This window comes from Eubalaena glacialis, chromosome 1 (genome assembly GCF_028564815.1).
Source record: "Eubalaena glacialis isolate mEubGla1 chromosome 1, mEubGla1.1.hap2.+ XY, whole genome shotgun sequence".
NCBI lineage: Eukaryota > Metazoa > Chordata > Mammalia > Artiodactyla > Balaenidae > Eubalaena > Eubalaena glacialis.
In genome coordinates, this window is record NC_083716.1 from 168068419 (window position 1) to 168091547 (window position 23129).

The following is a 23129-nucleotide window of genomic DNA, read 5'->3' on the forward strand; positions in this document are numbered from 1 at the left end:
TGTGGCAAACTTGAATAACTTAGATGACTAGGATGTATCCTTTACTTAAATACTTTAAACAGTATACTGCAAAGCATAGTTCAATTTTTGGTTCCAATAACATTTTGAAATAATACTGGGTTTGAAGATGGCACATTGGTTTTCCAAACAATAAGTTTCATAAGAATATGTAATTTACATTGCCTAGTTTTTAGAGAAAAAAACCAGTGGGGGAAACTATTTAACATAAGAAAACTCATTTAGTAATTTAAAGTTTGGATATATGCCTAATCAATAGAAAAAATGGTTCACAGATAATGAAAGTGATTAACTTATAGAAAAATTCACATTAAAAATTCCTATCATTCTCCTGGGAGACTTTAGAACCACAGTTCAAAAATAATTTTAAAGAGAGTGTGTGTATGTATATATATATAATTTAAAATTGAAGCCACATATAACACAAAGTTGTCTTTTTCCTTGGTTGAATGATGAAGTAACTTAAAACAAAATAAGACTTGGTGTCATCAAAGGTTAGAATAAGGGATAAAACTGGTGATAATGAAGAACTTGATCGTGGTGTCTTTAAAATATATTAAAACTATATTTTTATTATCATCAGGGCTCTTTACATAGTTTGAAAAATATTTTTGCAACATTCTTAAAGGTGAAATACCATTAAATGAAAATCAATAATTAAAATAGTTGACAAATGAAAAACTCACACAGATTGATATCTAAAATTCATAAAATGAATTTCTATATTTCAATAAAAAACAAAAGCTTCAATTTTTATATTAAACTATATCTTTAAAATAATTTGTTGTTATTTGGTAATTCAAATATATTAATTATCCAATTTAATCTATACCTTTAAAACTGATTTTTAAAAATAATGATACACTAAAAATTTGAAACTGGATTACTCCAGTATTTGATACCCACTTACTAAGAAGTTGTGCCTAAATTATTTTTTAATATGATTCCTTCCCTTTTTCATGTTATCACATTTGATCATTTCAGAGATGACAACATAATCATAGAGTTGAGGGGGAAAAAAAAGAAAATAATCACAAGTTTTAAAATAATTTGTCTCCCATAGCACTTAGTCTTCTACTTAAGATCATCATCTAAATCAATACCTGATCATGTACAGACTGTAAAAGAATTTAATGATCAAATAGATCTTTTCCAATATAACATAATTATTTCTGAAATTCTATGTGATACATACCTAAACTAACTACTAATACCAATAATTTAACTAAATTTTAATGCCATAAGCTAATTATTCCACCACTATAGACTAAATTGTTGCACTTTATTCTATAAAGCATCATCTATTTTTAGAACCAAGACAGAACTTCTTAAACAGGCAGATACAAAGATGGACAGGTATTTAATTTACTACTGTAGGTATTGTACATGGACCTTCAAAGAGTAAGGAATTGCCATGGACAGAGAACAAAGTCCAGGCTGACTACAAACTACAAAAAGCCAAACGAAGGAGAGATCTTAATAGTAGAACAAGCTGGCCACTGTCATGTCTTGTTTCTGTTTCAATCAGTACAGACTAATGAAGCTTTATTTGTTTTCATTCACTGAACAAACATTTGAGTGCTTGCTGTATGCTGTGCACTCTGCTAGAGGCTGGAAAAACATGAACAGCTCACATTCTGGTTGATGTTGAAAGTGTGAAATTCCTGGGAGATTAAAGACTCACAAAAATCACATTATAAAGATACAAATAATAAAGTTTTGTGAGAATAAAGAGGATGGGGCAACTAATTCTGACTGAGAGTCTATAAAAAGCTTCATCAAAGAAATGCCACTTGAACTGCATCTCAAATACTGAGAGCTTACCAGGCAAGGAAGGCAGGAGCAGATTCTAAGTGAAAGAAACCACAAATTTAAATGCAAAGAGCTACTAGGTGTGATGTCCATCCACTAGTGAGAAATTCATTGTAACAGGAATATTCAGTGTGAGGTGTGGAATAACAGGAACTAAGGAGGAAAAGGAGGCTGGGACCTGAGAGTGAAAGGCCTTATGTACCATGGTTGAATTTATCCTGAGAACCAACAAAGGTCAGCAAAGAAGTGACATGATCAACCTTATTTTTAGGGAAAAATAACTGTGTAGGCAGTGCAGATGATAGGCTGTAGTATGAAGAGATTGCTTAACAGCCCATGAGAAAAGGGGTAAGAGACAGTGGTATTGGAGGTTTAAAGCCAGACATTTTTGAGGTAAAATGTGGATTTTGTGACCAACTGAAAACAGAGAGAGTTAAAGGAAAGGAAGGACTAAAGGAAAACTAGAGAGGTTTCTGGCTTAGGGAACTGGGTAAATGCTGCAGTCATTTAGTAAGGTCCAGAATACATAAGGTAAAACAAATCATAAGGTAGTCTGGAATTAGACCTTGAATTTATGCTTTATAAGTTTTTTGTTGTTTTTTTTGCCACGCTGCGCAGCATATGGTATCTTAGTGCCCTGACCAGGGATCGAATCCACACCCTCTGCATTGGAAGCGCAGAGTCTTAACCATTGGATTGCCAGGGAAGTCCCCATAGGTCATTTTTAAATGGGATTATTAAAATCAACTGGACAGCTTTTTCAAAATATACATACCCAGGCCCAATATCTAGAGATTCACTAGGTCTGGGTGGGGGCCTAGTATTTATTTCCTTTTTTTTAAAAACTCTGATGGCGCTTCTAATAAACACTGCTGATTAAGAATGCTGTTATGTGACTTCCCTGGTGGTTCAGTGGTTAAGATTCCACCCTTCCACTACAGGGGGCATGGGTTTGATCCCTGGTCGGGGAACTAAGATCCTGCATGCCGTGCCACAAGGCACACACCACCCCCCCGCCAAAAAAAAAAACAAAAAAAACGCTGTTATAAGCACAAGTTGGTTATAAAATTCATTTGGAATAAAAAAAACAAGAAAAGCCCAGAAAACGCTGAAAAAGAGCATTGGGAGTAGGGGGAGGGTGTAATATCAGATATTAAAATATGCTATAAAGGCTTAATAATTTAACAGTGGCATTGGCACATGAAATAAAAAGACCAATAAACACAGTAGAAAGTTGAGAAATTACCCAAGTACATATGGAAATTTAACTTAGACAAAAGCTGTATCTCAAAGCAGTAAGGAAGAGATGGACGTTTTCATAAGTGACGTTGGGATAACTGGGTAGTCATAAGGAAAATGACGAATTTGGATCTGTTCCAAGAATAAATTTCCAAAAGATCAGATATTTAAATATAAAAATTTGAACCACACAAGTACTAGGAGAAATTATGGGTCAATTCCTCTATAGTTGGAGAGTAGGGAAAACGTTCCTAACAATGGTCAAAACTAGATGCAGTAAAGTGAAATATCGGGAAATTTCAATATGTAAAAATAAAAAGCTTTTGTATTGTGAAAAAGAAAAAAATACTGCAAGTGAAGTATAAAGACAAATGAGAAACTGTGAAAAAAATCTGTAACATATCAGAGATAATTTAATAACCCTACATATAAAGAGTATCTAAAAATGAATAAAACACCAACACCCAGAGAGAAAAATGGCAAGAGATATGAACAGACATTTCACAGGAAAAGAAATGCAAATGCCCCTTAAATAGAAACATTCTCAACCTTGTTCATAAGAGAAATGCAAATTAAGAATCACTGAGATACTATGTCTCGCCCAACAAATTGGCAAAAATCCAAAAGTTTCACAACACAGCCTGTTAGTGAGGCAGTTGTGGGGGAAAGGAACACTCTGAAATATTCTTTGTTAGAGTGAAAAATAGAAAAACTCCAACGAGAGAGAATTTTACGGTATCTAGCAAAGTTACATATGCATTTATTTTGTGTCTAGCAAATCCCACTTCCAAGAATCTGACCAAAACTGAAAAAATATAAAATAAGTATATAAGAAAATATACATTGAAGCACTATTTCTTATAGCAAAAGTCTGCATGAAAATTAATAGAGAAACCTCACTAAAATGGAGTCTGAAGGCCAAAAGAGGGAGCCCATGTACCAGTCAAGGTCCATACAGATCCCAATAGGAAAAGACATACCATGCATCTCCAGCTGGAAGTGACACTGTTTTACTTACTACAAATGCCAGCAGAAGGAAGAAAGATCTCTTCCTTGCCTGGCAACAGCTCAGCCAATGAAACTGTCACAACTCAGCCAATTAAGAGCCATTATACTTTGAATTCCCAGTTTCCTCCAATGGACTTTTTGTTTATCAACATCTTTCCCAACTTCCCCTTCTCCTCTATAATAGTTTTCTTTCCTTTGCTTTATTGGACTTGCATGTGGTTCACATAGTTGCATGTCACGAACTGCAATTCTTTGCTGCTCCCAAATAAACCCATTTTGCTGGTAAAATAACTGGCCGTTTATTGTTTTAGGTTAACATCTGGAAATAACACAAATGTCCATCATAGGGAAATGGCTGAATTAATTACGGTACACACAGCAAAGTACTATGCAATTTTTAAAAAGGAATAAAGAATATATGGAATATAAAGTATTTCACTGTCAGCTCCAGTATTTTGTTAAGTAAAAAAAATCAAAGTAGAGAAAAGCATCTATGGCATGCTACCATTCATCTGTATATGTATTTCACTTTTTAAATAAAATGAAAAGTCAAAACCTTAAAACACGTGGTTACCTGTAAAAAGGAAAGGAGCAGGGTAGTAAAGATAGAATAGTAGGAAGGTTTCTCATAAAAATGTGATTTTGGAAACATAAAATAATTTACATAAATATAAAACAAAAATATATTAAATTTTAAAAGCAATCCCGTCTAAATGAAATAAATGAACTTAATTGTATATGGAGTTGGTGGCATAACCATACAGAGAAGAATATCCTAAGTGACTTTAAACACAGTAATTTTTTAAAATCACATACAAACACAATAATTTAACAGTACTTTCCTCATAGGATTTAAACTAAGAAAATGAACTTTAAAGAAGCAACAAAATAGGCACTTAATTTGTTATCATTAGCCATAGTTTTGTGGTATTATTGGTGGTGTTATTGTAATATTATTGTATGCATAGTCTGAGAAAAAGCAAATGGATAATTAAATTGGTGTTTTTGATGTGGGACAAAAAAGAAACAGATGTAAAATCAATGAGTTACATAAAAATTCTGTGATCATGAATTTGAACTGGATGTATTAGAATGAACTCATCACATATTTTATATTTAAAAATATATACTTCTTAGTTCTGCCCACTGTAAATGCCTAAAAACAGGGACTACTTCAGTAGCAACAAGCACATACTTATGTTTCCAATTAGGGACACTAAACATCATTTGCCCCTGAAACAAATTCCTTGAAGCAAAGGTTGACTCTAGGTTTGGGATAGGTAATGGCCAAGATAAGCCTAAAATACCCTATCATACCTCTAAGCATGAAAACTATCAAAGATTATTGGGGTCATATAAAAAGGACTTGAGGGCTTCCCTGGTGGCGCAGTGGTTGAGAATCTGCCTGCTAATGCAGGGGACACGGGTTCGAGCCCTGGTCTGGGAAGATCCCACATGCCACGGAGCAACTAGGCCCGTGAACCACAACTACTGAGCCTGCGCGTCTGGAGCCTGTGCTCCGCAACAAGAGAGGCCGCGATAGTGAGAGGCCCGCGCACCGCGATGAAGAGTGGCCCCCGCTTGCCACAACTAGAGAAAGCCCTAGCACAGAAACGAAGACCCAACATAGCAATCAATCAATCAATCAATCAATAAATAAATCTTTAAAAAAAAAAAAAAGGACTTGAGAGTAAATTTGAAGAACCCAACTTGAATTGGCTCCCACTGGCCAAAGATGAGACAATTTGAACTTGTTAAGAATAACTACAATAGATTGAAACATAACAAATATATCTTAAGACATGAGTTCATAATGATACTTAAAAAACACATTGTTCACCTTTGAAGAATGCTAGGGAACCAACTCATTACTTTGAAAACTGGTAAATAAAGGAAACAAATTAAGACTTTATTCAACATTTCATATCAAATGTACCTTAGGAAACCTAGTTTGAAATTGTGTTTGTATGTATACATATATATGTATGAATGAAGGTCTGTATATGTATTATATGTATATATGTATGTATATGTACATATGTATATATACATATATATATATCTCTTAAAATTTGAATGTAAGATTTTTTTTTTAAATGAAATGTTATTGGCCTGCACTAACAGTTATTATGATCAAATGTACAATTTACCTGTGAGTTTCAAGGCAGATAAAACAAAGAGGGAACAGGATACTATTCTGGTCTGGTAAATAAGAAAGTAACCAATTCAATAAGACAAACTTAAAACATTGGAGTAAAATATCAAAGTTTTGATGTAATCTTATAGCCAATGCATAGACATCATTTGTATGGTCTTTCTTATAGCAATCCTCCATAAAAGCCAAGGGCATAATGATGAATATATTAAGTCGATTGCATTAAATCAATTAACAAATCAGTCACATAAGGCTGTGTAGATTATGCATGGGACCACTCCAGGGGCAGCAGTGTGATGAATCCAACTCATACAAGCACATACTGTCAAAAATTAAATCTTTAGGAATTCTGCAAGCTACTAGTTAAACACAGCCATTACCAAAAATAAATATTTTCAAACTTATATTAAAAACAAATAAATACAACGCATCACTTCTTATTTTATTATGCTTTACTATTATCGATGCCCTTGAGGTTATTTATGTCCATTGTAGCATGCAGAAAAAGCTATACAGTGGTGTGCTACTGCCCATCTCTTCCCAACTCTATTACCAGTGATATCACATTGGTAGCTTGAAACAGACCACAGTGGGAATGTTTACAACCTAGAAATTGGCAAATGCTACAAATCAGGGTGTAAGCTTAATGTTTTATTGATAGTCTAGACCAGGGGTCCCCAAGCCCTGGGCCACAGACTGGTATCAGTCCATGGCCCATTGGGAACCGGGCTGCACAGCAGGAGGTGAGCAGTGGGCAAGCGAGCAAATCTGCATCTGTATTTACAGCCGCTCCCCATCCCTTGCATTACCGCCTGAGCTCCACCTCCTGTCAGATCAGCGGTGGCATTACATTCTCATAGGAGCGCGAACCCTACTGTGAACTGTGCATGTGAGGCATCTAGGCTGCGCACTCCTTATGAGAATCTAATGCTTGATGATCTGAGGTGGAGCTGAGGCAGTGATGCTGGTGCTGGGGAGCGGCTGCAAATACAGATTATCATTAGCAGAGAGGTTTGACTGCACAGAGACCATAATAAATCAATTGCTTGCAGACTCATATCAAAACCCTATCAGTGAGTGGCAAGTGAAAACAAGCTCAGGACTCCCACTGATTCTGCATTATGGTGAGTTATATAATTATTTCATTATATATTACAATGTAATAATAATAGAATTAAACTGCACAATAAATGTAATGCACTTGAATCATCCTGAAACCATCCCCACCTGCCCCCAGTCCGTGGAAAAATTATCTTCCATGAAACTGGTCCCTGGTGCCAAAAAGGTTGGGGACCGCTGGTCTAGACTTAAGAAAGTAATAGAAAAAAATATTAATCAAATTAAATTTAAAGTGTTACACTGAAATAAATAATCTTCTAATACTATTTTTAAACTATTAATGAGTTAGCGAGAAGTCACATCATTGATGAAAAAGTGAAGTTTAATTTTCATCTTACTCTTTTACTTAGACAAAAATATCAATGACCATTTATGTTAGCACTACATTCTTCAACAATTGCACACCTATAGGTTGGCTACAGACAGGGCTATAGAAACAAGAGTTTGGTAAAAATCAACCAAAGCATTCTGCAAGAATCAATCGCCTATATGGATTTTACAATATAGTATTGTATATGTTATTATTTGTAAATTGTAATTATTTCTATTCCCAGAAAGATTTACTAGCACACCTCTTTTGGGGAGGGCCACAATCAGTAGCCCTTGAGGAGTGCACAGTCCAACTGAGAAATGTAAATACTCCAAAATATCTGATACAATGTGTTAAATACTCTAATAGAGGTATTCAAAGTGAAATGAGCACACATTAGAAGTGGTTATTTTTTCTGGGTGGAGATGGCGGAAGAAGAATGCATATCCTAATTTGTGAAACAGCCCATCTCATAGTAATAAAGGCTTCTTTGCATTATAGTTTGTCCTAATATATTATTTTCAGCACTAAACTCTAATAATTTAGCCCTGAAAGACAATTTTAGGCTTTTCAAGCTTCTGATACATGCTGCCATTGGGGCAAGCCATCTGAAATCACAGAAATGGTCTTTTTTAGGGTCATGAAGAAATTTTTTTTTTTTTTTGGCCGAGTAGCTTGCAGGATCTTAGTTCCCTGACCAGGGATTGAACCTGGACCCCAGCAGTGAAAGTGCTAAGTCCTAACCACTGGACTGCCAGGGAATTCCCATGAAAAACTATTTTTATCTCATATCTGACTTCAAAAATTCATATGACTACCTTCCCTCTTGACAGCCAACCTGTTTCAAGCTGGAAAACAAGAGTTTTCTATTCACTGCTCATTTTTTTTTCCACAGCATTTTGAAGAATATATACTCAAGGACCAAAATTCAATCATAGGCACAATCCTCATGATTTCCTTTAAAAACTGAATCAAGATCAAAGTCCATATTGTTTACAGACAGTTGTGCTCTGGCAATAATGCACTATGAGAAATAATATTCAAGTGTCAACTCTTTAACTAGTGTAGAGATGTTGTTCCTGTTCTCTGCTTGTACTCTGTCAATACTGAATCCAACAAACCTTTTCCAGAAAACTTTTTGGCTCAAAAAATAACCACAAGCCAAATTTTAAAAATTTCTTCCCCTTTAAGCATGGATTTTCAGTGATTAAAAAGAAAAACAAACAAGAAGCTGTCAAGCACTTTTCCCTCATAAATAGTAAAACGTCCATGTATGCTCTTTACATAGGTTTCATCCAACTGTAAAGTATCTATTAGCATGCACATGTTAAGAGTAGGTAACTATGCTTTCTTATTACATCATTGATATTATAGTGTCCAAAAGTATCACATTAAAGGAATTCTGCCAATAGTTGATCCTGAGTGCTTGCCGGACATAATATTTATTATTTTGCTGCTGGTTTAATAAACTTGGCAGCTGTATGGTTTTATATCTACTTTTGCTCTGAGAAGTGCAACACTGAATTAATACTTCCTTAGCTTTAGTGTCTTTTCCACCTTTAGAGACAAATATACTGGAAAGTGTTATTTTGTGCTTATTCTGGGAAGCTTTTACTGTTTTACCAGAATAGTTTACCAAAAAAAAGTCATCATGTTTTGTTTAAAACAGAGTCAATGGCTTTAAAATATCCCAGCCCAGGGAATTCCCTGGTGGTCCAGGGGTTAGGATCCGCACTTCCACTGCAGGGGGCACGGGTTCATCCCTGGTTGGGGAACTAAGATCCCGCTTGCTACACGGCTGGCCAAAAAAACTATATATATATATATATATATATATCCTAGCCCAAGTGCATTAAAATTACTTTTTATTACTTCTCTCTCTCCCCCCATATATCTATAACCTTTCTCTCTCTTTCCCATTCTTGACTGAAGAGAGGCAATTGGAGAGAGAGAGAGAAAAATTATCCTCTGAGAGGCAAATCAAATGATAGAAATCACCTGGAAATAAGATAATATAAGTTGAGCTCTTTTTCTTGGCGCCTCGGAGGCGGTCGGCTGCTTCAGAATGAGGCTGAACATCTCTTTCCCGGCCGCTGGCTGCCAGAAACTCATTGAAGTGGACGATGAACGAAAACTTCGTACCTTTTATGAGAAGCGTATGGCTACAGAAGTTGCTGCTGACGCCCTGGGTGAAGAATGGAAGGGTTATGTGGTCCGAATCAGTGGTGGGAACGACAAACAGGGTTTCCCCATGAAGCAGGGTGTCTTGACCCATGGCCGAGTCTGCCTGCTACTGAGTAAGGGGCATTCCTGTTACAGACCAAGGAGGACTGGAGAAAGAAAGCGCAAATCTGTGCGGGGTTGCACTGTGGATGCCAAATTGAGCGTTCTCAACTTGGTCATCGTAAAAAAAGGGGAGAAGGATATTCCTGGACTCGCTAAAACTACTGTGCCTCGTCGCCTGGGGCCCAAAAGAGCTAGCAGAATCCGCAAACTTTTCAAACTCTCTAAAGAAGATGATGTCCGCCAGTATGTTGTGAAAAAGCCCCTAAACAAAGAAGGTAAGAAACCTAGGACCAAAGCACCCAAGATGCAGCGTCTTGTTACTCCACGTGTTCTGCAACACAAACGTCGGCGTATTGCTCTGAAGAAACAGCGTACTAAGAAAAATAAGGAAGAGGCTGCAGAATATGCTAAGCTTTTGGCCAAGAGAATGAAGGAGGCCAAAGAAAAACACCAGGAAGAGATTGCGAAGAAATGGAGGTTGTCCTCTCTGAGAGCTTCTACTTCTAAGTCTGAGTCCAGTCAAAAATGAGATGTTCTAAGAGTAACAAATAAATAAGACATCAAAATAAAAAGATAATATAAGTTGAATCTTTAAAAATGGCAAAAAAGAAACTTATGTACTGTGAATTTTTTAGTATGGCCAAAGAATAAGAAGAGAGAAGCCTTTGTGGCAGCTTTTTTTTTTTTAACACCTTTATTGGAGTATAATTGCTTTACAATGGTGTATTAGTTTCTGCTTTATAACAAAGTGAATCAGCTATACATATACATATATCCCCATATCTCTTCCCTCTTGTGTCTCCCTCCCTCCTACCCTCCCTATCCCACCCCTCTAGGTGGTCACAAAGCACCAAGCTGATCTCCCTGTGCTATGTGGTTGCTTCCCACCAGCTATCTATTTTACATTTGGTAGTGTATATAAGTCCATGCCACTCTCTCACTTCGTCCCAGCTTACCCTTCCCCCTCCCTGTGTCCTCAAGTCCATTCTCTATGTCTGTGTCTTTATTCCTGTCCTGCCCCTAGGTTCTTCAGAACCTTTTTTTTTTTTTAGATTCCATATATATGTGTTAGCATACGGTATTTGTTTTATTCTTTCTGACTTACTTCACTCTGTATGGCAGACTCTAGGTCCACCCACCTCACTACAAATAACTCAATTTTGTTTCTTTTTATGGCTGAGTAATATTCCACTGTATATATGTGCCACATCTTCTTTATCCATTCATCTGTCGAGGGACACTTAGGTTGCTTCCATGTCCTGGCTATTGTAAATAGAGCTGCAGTGAACATTGTGGTACATGACTCTTTTTGAATTATGGTTTTCTCAGGGTGTATGACCAGTAGTGGGATTGCTGAGTCACATGGTACTTCTATTTTTAGTTTTTTAAGGAACCTCCATACTGTTCTCCATAGTGGCTGTATCAATTACATTCCCACCAACAGTGCAAGAAGGTTCCCTCTTCTCCACACCCTCTTTAGCATTTATTGTTTGTAGATTTTTTGATGATGGCCATTCTGACCGGTGTGACGTGATACCTCATTGTAGTTTGGATTTGCATTTCTCCAGTGATTAGTGATGTTGAGCATCCTTTCATGTGTTTGTTGGCAATCTGTATATCTTCTTTGGAGAAATGTGTATTTAGGTCTTCTGCCCATTTTTGGACTGGGTTGTTTGTTTTTTTGGTACTGAGCTGCATGAGCTGCTTGTAAATTTTGGAGGTTAATCCTTTGTCAGTTGCTTCATTTGCAAATATTTTCTCCCATTCTGAGGGTTGTCTTTTCATCTTGTTTATGGTTTCCTTTGCTGTGCAAAAGCCTCTGTTTCATTAGGTCCCATTTGTTTATTTTTGTTTTTATTTCCATTTCTCTAGGAGGTGGGTCAAAAAGGATCTTGCTGTGATTTATGTCATAGAGTGTTCTGCCTATGTTTTCCTCTAAGAGTTTGATAGTGTCTGGCCTTACATTTAGGTCTTTAATCCATTTTGAGTTTATTTTTGTGTATGGTGTTAGGGAGTGTTCTAATTTCATTCTTGTACATGTAGGTGTCCAGCTTTCCCAGCACCATTTATTGAACAGGCTGTCTTTTCTCCATTGTATATTCTTGCCTCCTTTATCAAAAATGAGGTGACCATATGTGCGTGGGTTTATCCCCGGGCCTTCTATCCTGTTCCATTGATCTATATTTCTGTTTTTGTGTGTGGCAGCTTTTATGTGTGGCTTTTGTTGGAGGAATTGGGATCAGTTCTTTGAGATTTTCCTGGCGTTTCACCCTAACTACTTGGGGAGGGAACAACCTTATTCCTATAGGCAGCTAGCCCTTGGGATATAGACCATTCCCTCAATTCAGGAGTCCTGAAGCCTCTGCTTCTGCCAGGAAATCATCCCTAATCCTCACTTTTCACCTTTCAGACATCTCTTCCCAGCAGCTTTTTCTACTTTCACATAGTAAGAAAAAGAAAAATGTAAGGAGACTCTATACAGTTACTCCCCCTACTATTTCAGTTGTATCAATGATGAATCTCAAGATCATCATTAATCTTGACATTAAGATAAGATTTTGGGGAGAATGGGGCTGGGTGCCATTCCATGCTTTGGCAAATCTGTTTCTTTCCTCAGCTATCATCTTTTGAAATATATGACATTGAGATTCTATCCTGTTTCTTATTTCTGGTTACTGCTGACAAATGTTTTGTTTTCTTTTTTTCTTCTGGTTCTGCTGTTCTTATCTTTCTTTTTAATTGTTGAAGATCATATCATTAGGTATCAGAGGAGGGAAATTCTGTAGCTTCTTTCTACCATCTTTACACAGGAGTCTTTTTTTTTTTGGCCACATGCGCGGCTTGTGGGATCTCAGTTCCCCGACCAGGGATTGAACCCAGGCCACTGCACTGAAAGCCCAGAATCCTAACCACTAGGCCACCAGGGAACTCCCCCTACACAGGAGTCTCTTTTCTTAATTGCAAACATGCTTAATTGAAAAAAAGTGTATTTACTTTTAGATGATAATGATACATAATAACAAAGCTTATAATCTAGAGGAATTTTTGTCTTTAAAGCCTAAAATCCTTTAATATATCCTTTAATTACTAGACCATATCATGTATTCTCTTTAATTGTCATTGAATTGTTCCTGGAATACTTATTGAATACCTATTATGTGCCAGATACTATTCTAGGTGCTAAGGATGCAGCAGTGAAAAAAATAACTGCCTTCATAGGACTTACTTTCTCATGGGGAGAAACAGGCAATAAACACAAGCAAACACATAGTGTATATCAGGGTCAGCAACCTTCTTCTGTAAAGGGCCAAATAGTAAATGTTTTAGGCTTTAGAGGTCTCATGTCTCTGTTGTGATTACTCAACTTTGTCATTGTAGTGAAAAACCAGCCATAGGCAACATATAAAAAAGTGAGCATGGCTGTGTTCCAAGAAAACTTTATATGCAAAAACAGGTGGTAGCTAAGATTTACCCAATGGCCATAGTTTGCACATTCCTGCTATATATAATTTTGACTTGTCTTATGGAAAAAAGTAGGGAAAGCAAGATGTACAAGAAGTTCTAGGAAAGGTGAAAAAGGGCCTCCTGATAAGACATCTGAGCACAGACTTTTTAAAAGTGAGGGAATAAGGCATGTAGTCATATGGGGGAAGAGCTTCCCAGGCAGAGGGAACAAGATTTACAAATGTCCTGTGACAGGAGCATGCTTAGTTTGTTCATCAAACAGTAAATAGGCTGATGTGGTCAAGAAGAGCACCAGGAGATAAGATCAAGAGAGTGCCATAGATGGTGCCATATTTTGCAGGGCTTTTGAAGCCATTATACAAAGATGTTGAATTTTTATCCTGAGTAGGAAACCATTGTGTGGTTTTGAGCAACGAAAGGACATGGCCTGACTTACCTTTGAAAAAATTCTCTCTGGCTTTAGTATTAGAACAGACTGTAGTGAAACAAGAATGGAAGTTAGACCATGTAGGAGGTCCCTAAAAATTCCAAGCAAAGGATGATCATACTAAGCTTAGAACTGATGGTAGTGATTGAAGTAGTAGAAAGTGGTCAGATTCTTTATATATGTTGAAGGTAGAGGTAAAGGATCTGTTGATGGATTTGATATGTGCTATAAGAGAAAGATTTCTAGTGAATGATGACTCCACAGTTTTTTTCCTCAGGAACTAGAGGGCAAAAGTTAGCATTTATGTACATAGACTGCAAAAGAGCTGCTTTGGGTGAGGGTGTTGTGGTTTGGTGTAAATCAGTAGGTTTGGGACTTCCCTGGTGGTCCAGTGGTAAAGAATCTGCCTTCCAACGCAGGGGACGCAGGTTTGATCCCTGGTCAGGGAACTAAGATCCCACATGCTGTGGGACAACTAAGCCCGCATGCCACAACTACTGAGCTCGTGAGCCTCAACGAGAGAGCCTGCATGCCGCAAACTACAGGGCCCACGCACTCTGGAGCCCCCGCGCCACAACTACAGAGCCCGTGCACCCTGGAGCCCACGCGCCACAACTAGAGAGAGAAAACCCGCACACCACAACTAGAGAGGAGTCTGAACACCGCAACTAGAGAGAAACCTGAGCTCCGCAACGAAGAGATCCTGCATACCTCAACAAAGATCCAGCACACCGCAACTAGGACCCGACGCAGGCAAAAATAAATAAATAAGGAAAATAAATAATAAATAAAATAAGTATTTTTTTTTAAAATCAGTAGGTTTGTTTGTTACTTGTTAAGTTGAAGACACTAACTAAATATCCAGGTGGAGATGTTAAGCACAAAGATGGCTATATAAGTTTGGAGTCTGGGGAAGGGTCCTGGCTGGAAATACAAATCTGGGAGTTACTTGCTTATAGTATTTAAAATATGAAATGGTGAGATCAAAGAGTGACTGCACACAGACTAAGTTCTGTGATACTGTAATACTTAGAAGCTGGAGATACGAGGAAAAACCAGGAAAAGAAATTAAGAAGGAGTGGCTAGTGAAATGAGTACATCTTTTCATTCCCTTAAGGGTATATTTTTAAGAGCAGAGTTTATCTTTATCTTGATAAAAACTGATTTATCAGTTTTTACTTTTATTGATCCAGCTTTTGGAAATCTTAGTAGAAAATCATGAAGATTTTCTCCTTTCCTTATGTTTTGTTCTAGAAGCTTTATAGTTGAGGTCTTATTTACATTTAGGCCTGTGATCCATTTTGAGTTACTTTTTACATATCATGCAAAGTATAGATGAAAACCCATTTCTGGCATATGGATATCCAATTTTCCCAGCTCTATCTATTGAAAAGACTATCCTTTTTCCATTAAGTTGATTTTGTACCTTTATCAAAAATCACTTGTCTTTCAGCTTTTGTATATCTATAAAAGACTTCACTTTCATGTTTGAAAGATTTTTGCTGGGTATAGGATTCTCGGTTAAAAGTATTTTATTTTAAAGATGTTGGTCTATGGTATTCCTCTTTACATTGCTTCTGATGCTATATCTGCTTAAATTCTGATATTTGTTGCTCTGTAGTCATGTGTCTCTTTTCTTCAAACTGCTCTCAAGATTTTCTCTTTATCACTGGTTTTGAACAATTTTGTGATGACCTACCTTGTCATGTTTTAGATGTTTATTATTATTATTATTGTTATTATTATTATTACTTGGCCACTCTGCGCAGCATGTTGGGATCTTAGTTCCCCAACCAGGGATTGAACCCGTGCCCCCTGCATTGGAAGCTCAGAGTCTTAACCACTGGACCGCCAGGGAAGTCCCTAGATGTTTTTTATTATTGAAATATAAATCACTTACTATAAATTTCACCCCTTTAACGTATGCAAATCCATGTTTTTTAGTATATTCACAAGTTTGTGCAATCATCACAACTGTCTAATTCCAGATTTTCATCACCCTGAAAAGACATCCTATACCCATTAGCAGCCACTACCAATTCTCCTCTTCACCCAGTTCCTAGCAACCACCAATCGACCTGCTGTCTCTATGGATTTGCTTATTCTGGACATTACATATGTATGGAAACATACAATATGTGGTCTTTTGTGATTGGCTTCTTTCACATAGCATAATGTTTTTAAGGTTCACCTATATTGTAGCATGTATCAGTACTTCATTCCATTTTATTGTTGAAAAATATTTTACTTTATGGATATACCACATTCTATTTTTCCATTTGTCCATTAATGCACATTTGTATTGTTTCTACCTTTTGGCTATTATGAATAATACTGCTATGAACATTCATATACAGGTTTTGGTGAACCTATGTTTTCAGTTCTCTTGGGTATACACCTGGAGTGAAATGAATTCTTCCTCATCTAAAATTCTTCAGGAGTTAATGGAGTACAAAATAGCATGAGTAACTGGACACGGGAGTTGACTTAAAGAGTACAGAAAATTTAAACAAGAAAACTTTAGTGTAATTTTCACTGTTACAAAATGGGAATGGAATCAGTACTACATTCCATGAATAAGAATAGCACAGACTAACACAGACAGAAAAAGAACTCAACTACCACTTCGTGCTGCAATGTACTGACGAGTAAAAAGATAGGCATTTCCCAATTATACAGAATGATATACTGAGGCAGCCAGAATCAGAAGCCTGCCAAAGGTTCCACCTTAGCTTCTTTTGTCTGTAATATCTTCAGAGACTAAAACTGCCAGCACGAAATATATAAAGAAGCAGGGGCACATGGTGGAAACCTACAAAATTTTGCATACTTGGAGTGGAAAAGGATGGAAAGATAGACATGAATATAGCACATACATTCTAAGCATTGTGAACTGAGATCTCACACTAACTTAGACAGAAAACCCAAGACAAAAAACACATGACAGGTCAACTAATCCATACAAGACAAATGTCAATGGGTATTTCAAAATGAGGTAGAAATTTGCCTTCAAAGTTAATGCTTAGAGGGCTATTTCCCAGCAGTTGTTTTAAAGTAAAAATACACAGGGGTGCCTCTTCAATGCTGTGTATTGAAAAAAATGCCAGATGGGGTTACATGAGAAGAAAGCAGGGTGGGGGGCGGGGAGAGAGGGAGAAAGAAAGAGGAGACTGCTTTGAAAAGACACTGTGGCAAATGTAAAATAGCATACATTCTATAAATGGTTTCCTCTGAACAGAATGTAAACATACAGTTTTCATCTGCTTGGTTACTTCAAAGAAGATGCAACAGGAGAGGCAAAGATAGAAATTAAAATAAAAAGACAAGATGGACTGAAAAATAATTCGTCAATATAAGGAATTACATAATGCAAAATAACAAATAAAATAATTAATATATGCATTATAGGCACACTAAAACAGAATAAAGATGTGAGAGTGTTGAAGATTTTTCAGAATGAAGAAAAATATACATAACATTGAAAAAGATTTAAAAGAAGATGGCTGATATGGAGTAAAAAAAAAAATCCTACCTAAAAATTCATAGATATATCAGCCAGGGTTCATTTAGGACACAGATGGCACATTCAACTTCGGACAAGCCAAGGAAGGTTAAGGTACAAAGGTACTATTTATAAAAGTAAGAGTGAAGAGGAACCACAAGGAACAGTGCAATAACCCAAGGCTCACAGCAGAAGAACTTTCCCTTTCCTTATACCCGTAGGTTTAAGTAGAGGGGTTAGTGACTGTAATCAGAAGGAGGGAATAGTGTAGAAAAGGCCACTTTCAGTGTACAGACCTAGATAGCCTGCTGTGCCCCCACAGGGAGCCAGGGAAAATAAATGCTTGTTACACACTCCTCCCTTCAGTATTCCTGAGGGTCTCCTCATTGGTAAAAACTGACCAGGTGCCAGAGGGTACACCCATATGATCCAAACAAATAAGCTTCCTATGGTAAAAAGCAAAGTGTACTAAGGAGAAGAGTGGATCTGGAAGGGCAAATGGAAGACAGTCATAATACTGTCTACAGGAGTAAAGAAAAGAAATGTAAATTTCTGTCTTTCAATCCAAGTCCATTCACAAGTATTGTAATTACTGATATGGTTGGATTTTATTTTCCATTTTGATATTTGCTTTCTAAATGTCCTTTTTTGGTCCTCTGTTACTCCTTTAGGGTCTTTTACATAAAATAAGTATGTTTTCAATGTAACATTGTAATTCCTCTTTCGATTAAATTATTTGATTCTGTAAAGTTTCTTTTTAGTCATTGCTTTAGGGGTTAAAAAATGAATCTTTAACTTATAACAATCTATTTCAGATAAATATTGACTTAATTCTATTATAGCAAATGTGCTCCTATATGGTCCATTTCCACCACCGTCATTAGTAATATTAATATTAATTATATTACTTTCATATACATGTCCAACAGTAAAGTACTATAATTATTGCTTTAAACACTTTTGGTTTTTGAAGAAATAAGAAGACAAGGAAAAACATTATATGGTCTTTTGTATTTACCCACACATATACCATTGCTAGGGCTCTTCATTCCTTCATGTGGCTCTGAGTTATTGCTAAGTATCATTAAGAAATGATGAAGAATTTCATTAAGTAATGCTCATAGTACGGATCTGCTAAGCAATAAAATCTTAGTTTTTGTTTTCTTAGAAGGAATGTTTTTCACTTTCATTACTGAAGGATAATTTTACTGCATATAGAATTCTTAGTTGTCAGTTCCCCTACCAAACTCAACTCCAGGACCCTGAATATGTCATTACATTGTCTTCTTGATGCTCTTCTTGTTTCTGATTAGAGAACTTAGCTATTAATCACATTGTTGCTCCCTTATTCATGATGAGTTTTTTTCCTATTGCTTCTTTCAAGAGTTTCTATTTGTCTTTGCCTTTCAACAGTTTCACTGTAAAGTATCCAGGTGTATCCCTTGTCTTTTTCATATTTGGAGTTTGTTGAGCTTCTTCAATCTCTAGTTTAACGTTCTTATCAAAATTGGGGGGGTTTTCATTAATTATTTCTTCAATTATTTTTTCTGCCACTCCCGACCCTTCCTCTCATGTTAGCATGTCCATTAAATGTATGTTGGGATACTTCATACTATCCTAAAGTTCTCTGAGATTCTTTTTTATCACTTTACTTCAATTTGTCTCCCTATTCCTTGCATTGGGGTATTTCTAATAATTTTCAAGTTCATGGAGTCTTTCTTTTCACTACTGAGCCCATCTAGTGAATTTTTCATTCCAGTACTTTTCATTCCAGTACTTTCCAGTATTTTTAAGCTCTAGAATTTCTATTTGGTTCTTTTTCTACAGATTGTATTGCTCTATTTAATTCCTTTTTTGTTGAGTTTTTACTACTATGTTTTCCATTAGTTCTTTAAACTTAAGTTTTTTAAATGTTAAAAACATATTTTTAATAGTTGCTTTGAGATCTTTGTCTGCTAAGTCTAACATTTGGACCCAGAGTTAGTTACTACTGACTATCTTATTTTCTGGTATGTGTCACTCTTTCTTTTTTTTTTTTGCATGTCTAGTATTTTTGAAAACTACATTTTAGAGAGCATATAGCAACTCTGGATTCTGCTTTATTTTCCAGAAAGTTTTTGTCTCAGTAACTTGCCTGAACTTAAGTTGCAGAATCTGTCTATGTTGCAGTGTGTATCACTGATGACTCTGCTTAAATTTCTTAAAAATTAATATACTTTTTTGGGAGCAGTTTTAAAGAAAACTGAGGGCAAGTACAGAGAGTTCCCACACCCCCCTCACATATCTTCTCTAATTTCCCCTATTATTAATATCTTGAATTACATGGTATATGTGTTAAAATTGATGAGCCATATTGATACATTATTATTAACTACAGTCATATATTACATTAGAGTTCACTATTTCTGTTGTTCATTCTATGGGTCTTGACAAATAATGACTTGTATCCACCATTAGAATAGTTTCTATAAAATAGTTTCACTGCCCTAAAAATTCCTGTGCTCCACCAATTCATCTCTCCCTTCCCACCCAAAACCCCTAGCAGCTACTGATTTTTTTTACTGTCTCCATAATTTCACTTTTTCCAGAATGTCATATAGTTGGAATCATACAGTATGTAGACCTTTCAGATTGGTTTCTTTCACTTAGCAATAAGTGTTTAAATTTCTTCCAAGTCTTCTTCTGGTTTGATAGCTCATTTCCTTTTAATATTAAATAATATTCCATTGTATGAATACACCACAGTTTGTTTATCCACTGCCCCACTGAAGGACATCTTGGTTATTTCCAAGTTTTTGGCAATTATGAATAAGCTGTGATAGATATTTAAGTGCAGGTTTTTGTGCAGATATAAGTTTTCTACTAATTTGGGTAAATATCAAGGAGTGTTACTGCTGAGGCAAACAGAGTATGTTTAGCTTTGTAAGAAACTATTGAATTGTCTTTTCAAGTGACTGTATGATTTTATATTTCCAACAACAATAAATGAGAGTTCCTCTTGCTCCAAATCCTTGTCAGCATTTGGTGTTGTCAGTGTTTTGGATTTTGGCCATTCTAAAAGGTGGGTAGTGGTATCTTATTGTTTTAATTTGCAATTCCCTAATGACATATGATGTTAGACATCTTTTTATATGCTTATTTGCCATCTATATGTCTTCTTTGGTGTGATGTCTGTTCAGATCTTTTGCCCATTTATTGATTGGGTTGTTTCCTTATTGTTTTAAACACTTCTTTGCATGTTGAAGCACATATCAATACTTCATTCCTTTTTGTTGCTGAATAATATTCTATTGTATGGATATACCACATTTTATATATCCATTTGCTATGTGATAGAATTTACTTTGTTTCCAACTTTTAGCTATGATGAATAACGCTGTTATGAACATTTGTGTGAAATTCTTTTGTGGGCATATGTTTTCATTTCTCATGAGCATATACTTTGTTGTAGAATTGATTGATCTATGTTTAACCTTTTGAGGAACTGCCAAACTGCTTTTGAAAGTGGTTGCACAATTTTTCAATCCCACCAGCAGTATAGAGGTTTCTCATTTTTCCATATAATCACCAATATTTGTTATTTTTTAAAAAGCATTATTCAGGTATAACTGACATAATAAAATTCATATCTGAAGTGTATAATTTGATGTCTTGACATATGATTACACCTGTGAAACCATCACCATCATCAAAATAGTGAATAGATACGTCACCCCACAAAGTTTCCTCATTCCCTTTGTAATCCTTTCTCTCTCCCTATGCCCCATCCCTGGCCCCAGACAACCACTTATTTATTGTCACTACAGATTTGTTTGTACTTTTTAGAGTTTTATATAAATGAAATCATATGGTGTGTGTGTATATATATATATATATATTTTTTTTTCTTTTTGCTGGCTTACTTCACTTGGCAAAATTATTCTGGGCTTCATTCATATTGTCATGTGTTTGTTGATAGTTCATCCTTCTATATTGCTGAGTATTCCACTGTATAGTTATATCGCAATTTGATTATCCACAAACCTGTTGGTGGACATTTCAGATGTTTCCAATGTGGAGTTATGACAAATAAAGTTGCTATGAACATTCCAGTACAAGAGTTTATGTGGACATATGCTCCTTTCTCTTGAGCACATTCTTAAGAGTGAAATGGCTGAATCATGTGGTAGGTATATATTTAACTTTATAAATAACTGTCAAACTGTTTTCCAAAGTGGTTTTACAATTTTACTTTCCTACCAGCAGTGAATGAGTGTTCCAATCGCTCCAAAACCATGTCAAAACTTGGTATGATCGGGCTTGTTAATTTTATCAACTCAAACTGATGTGTAGAATATATTCAACATACAAAGCCCTTATCAGATATTTGATTTGAAAGTATTTTTTCCCATTCTGTGGGCTATCTTTTCACCTTCTTGATAGTATCCTTTGAAGTACAAAATTTTTAATATTGACGAAGTCCAATTTATCTATTTTTTCTTTTGTTACTAATTTTTAATAAACTGTCAAATCAAAACATTTTTCGAAAGTAGCTGTGACATTTTATGTGTCCACCAGCAGTATTTGAGAATTCTAGTTGCTGCAAATCCTAACCAATATTTAGTATTAACATCTTTTAAAATTTAACAATATTAATGAGTGTGAAGAGTCTCATTTTGATTTTAATTTGCACTTCCCTCTTGACTAATGATGTAGAGCATATTTTCATATGATTATTTACATATTTTTGTGATGTACCCGTGCAAAACTTTTGCCCATTTTGAAAATGGATCATTTGTCTTCTTATTAATGAGTTGTAAGAGTTCTTTTTATATGCTGGGAGCAAGTTCTTTGAAATATATTTGCAAATATTTCCCCCATAATGCATACTGCCTTTTCATTTTCTTAACAGTGTTTTCAAAGAGCAAAAAATTTAAATTTTTGATTTATAAAAATCCATCTATTATATTTTCTCTTACAGTTCATACTATTTGAGTCCTTATTAATCATTTCTTACCCCCAAGACAGTAAAGATTTTTCTCCTATGTTTTTTTCTTACAAAATTTATAGTGTTATGTTTCCATTTGAGTTAATTTTTCTTCATGATGTCAAGTAGGATCTAATAATTTTCTCCATATGGATGGCCAGTTGTATCAACGTTATTTATTGAAAAGATTCTCCATTCTCTCACTGAATTACCTTGGTATCCTTGATAAAAATTAGCTAATTATGTATGCATGAGTTTATTTTAAGATTCAATTCAGTTTCATTGATCCAAATGCCTGTCATTTCACCAGTAACAAGTGGTCTTGAATAGAGTAACTTTATCTGAAGTATTGAAATCATTTTGGGTAAGCCCTCCTACCTTGTTTATCATTTAAAAAATTGCTTTGCCTACTGTTGGTTTATTTGCATTTCCATATAAATTTTTTGTTATTTTCTACCAAAGTAGTTGGAGTTTTGATTGACATCGTGTTGGGTATACTGATCAATTTGTACAGAAGTAACATCTGAATAATCTTGAATGTTCTAATCCATGAACATGGTATATCTCAGTATTAATTTAGTTGATCTTTATATTCCCTCATAATTGTTTTCTAATTTTCAGAGTAGAAGTTGTGGATGTCTTTTGTTATATTTAAGTACTATTTGGGAGTGGTGCAATTATAAATGGAATTTAAAAATTTTCCCAATTGCTTGCTGCTAGTATAAAAAATACAACTGATTTTTAAAATCTTAACTCTGTATCCTATAACATTATTAAATTCCCTCTTTGTTCCAGTCGTTTTGCAGACTCCTTAGACTCTCT

At 35.5% G+C, this 23129-nt stretch overlaps 2 protein-coding genes across 15 annotated transcripts in view; one reads left to right on the forward strand and one right to left on the reverse strand.

Moving 5' to 3' along the window:
- Positions 1 to 23129, reverse strand: part of BAZ2B (bromodomain adjacent to zinc finger domain 2B) — a 390549-nt gene that overhangs the window by 303526 nt on the left and 63894 nt on the right. For 13 of the 14 annotated variants that reach the window (XM_061184227.1, XM_061184217.1, XM_061184246.1 and 10 more), the window contains exon 1: positions 9660 to 9733. The exons of the other annotated variant lie outside the window; for it this stretch is intronic. The gene's annotated coding sequence lies outside the window, so the exon portion shown is untranslated. Of the gene's footprint in view, positions 1 to 9659; positions 9734 to 23129 lie in introns of those variants that run through there. 14 annotated transcript variants of the gene reach the window in all.
- LOC133087339 (small ribosomal subunit protein eS6-like) lies at positions 9690 to 10500 on the forward strand. The gene has a single exon (XM_061184274.1). It carries the CDS (start codon positions 9727 to 9729, stop codon positions 10474 to 10476), a length of 750 nt encoding a protein of 249 aa, XP_061040257.1. The 5' UTR covers positions 9690 to 9726; the 3' UTR covers positions 10477 to 10500.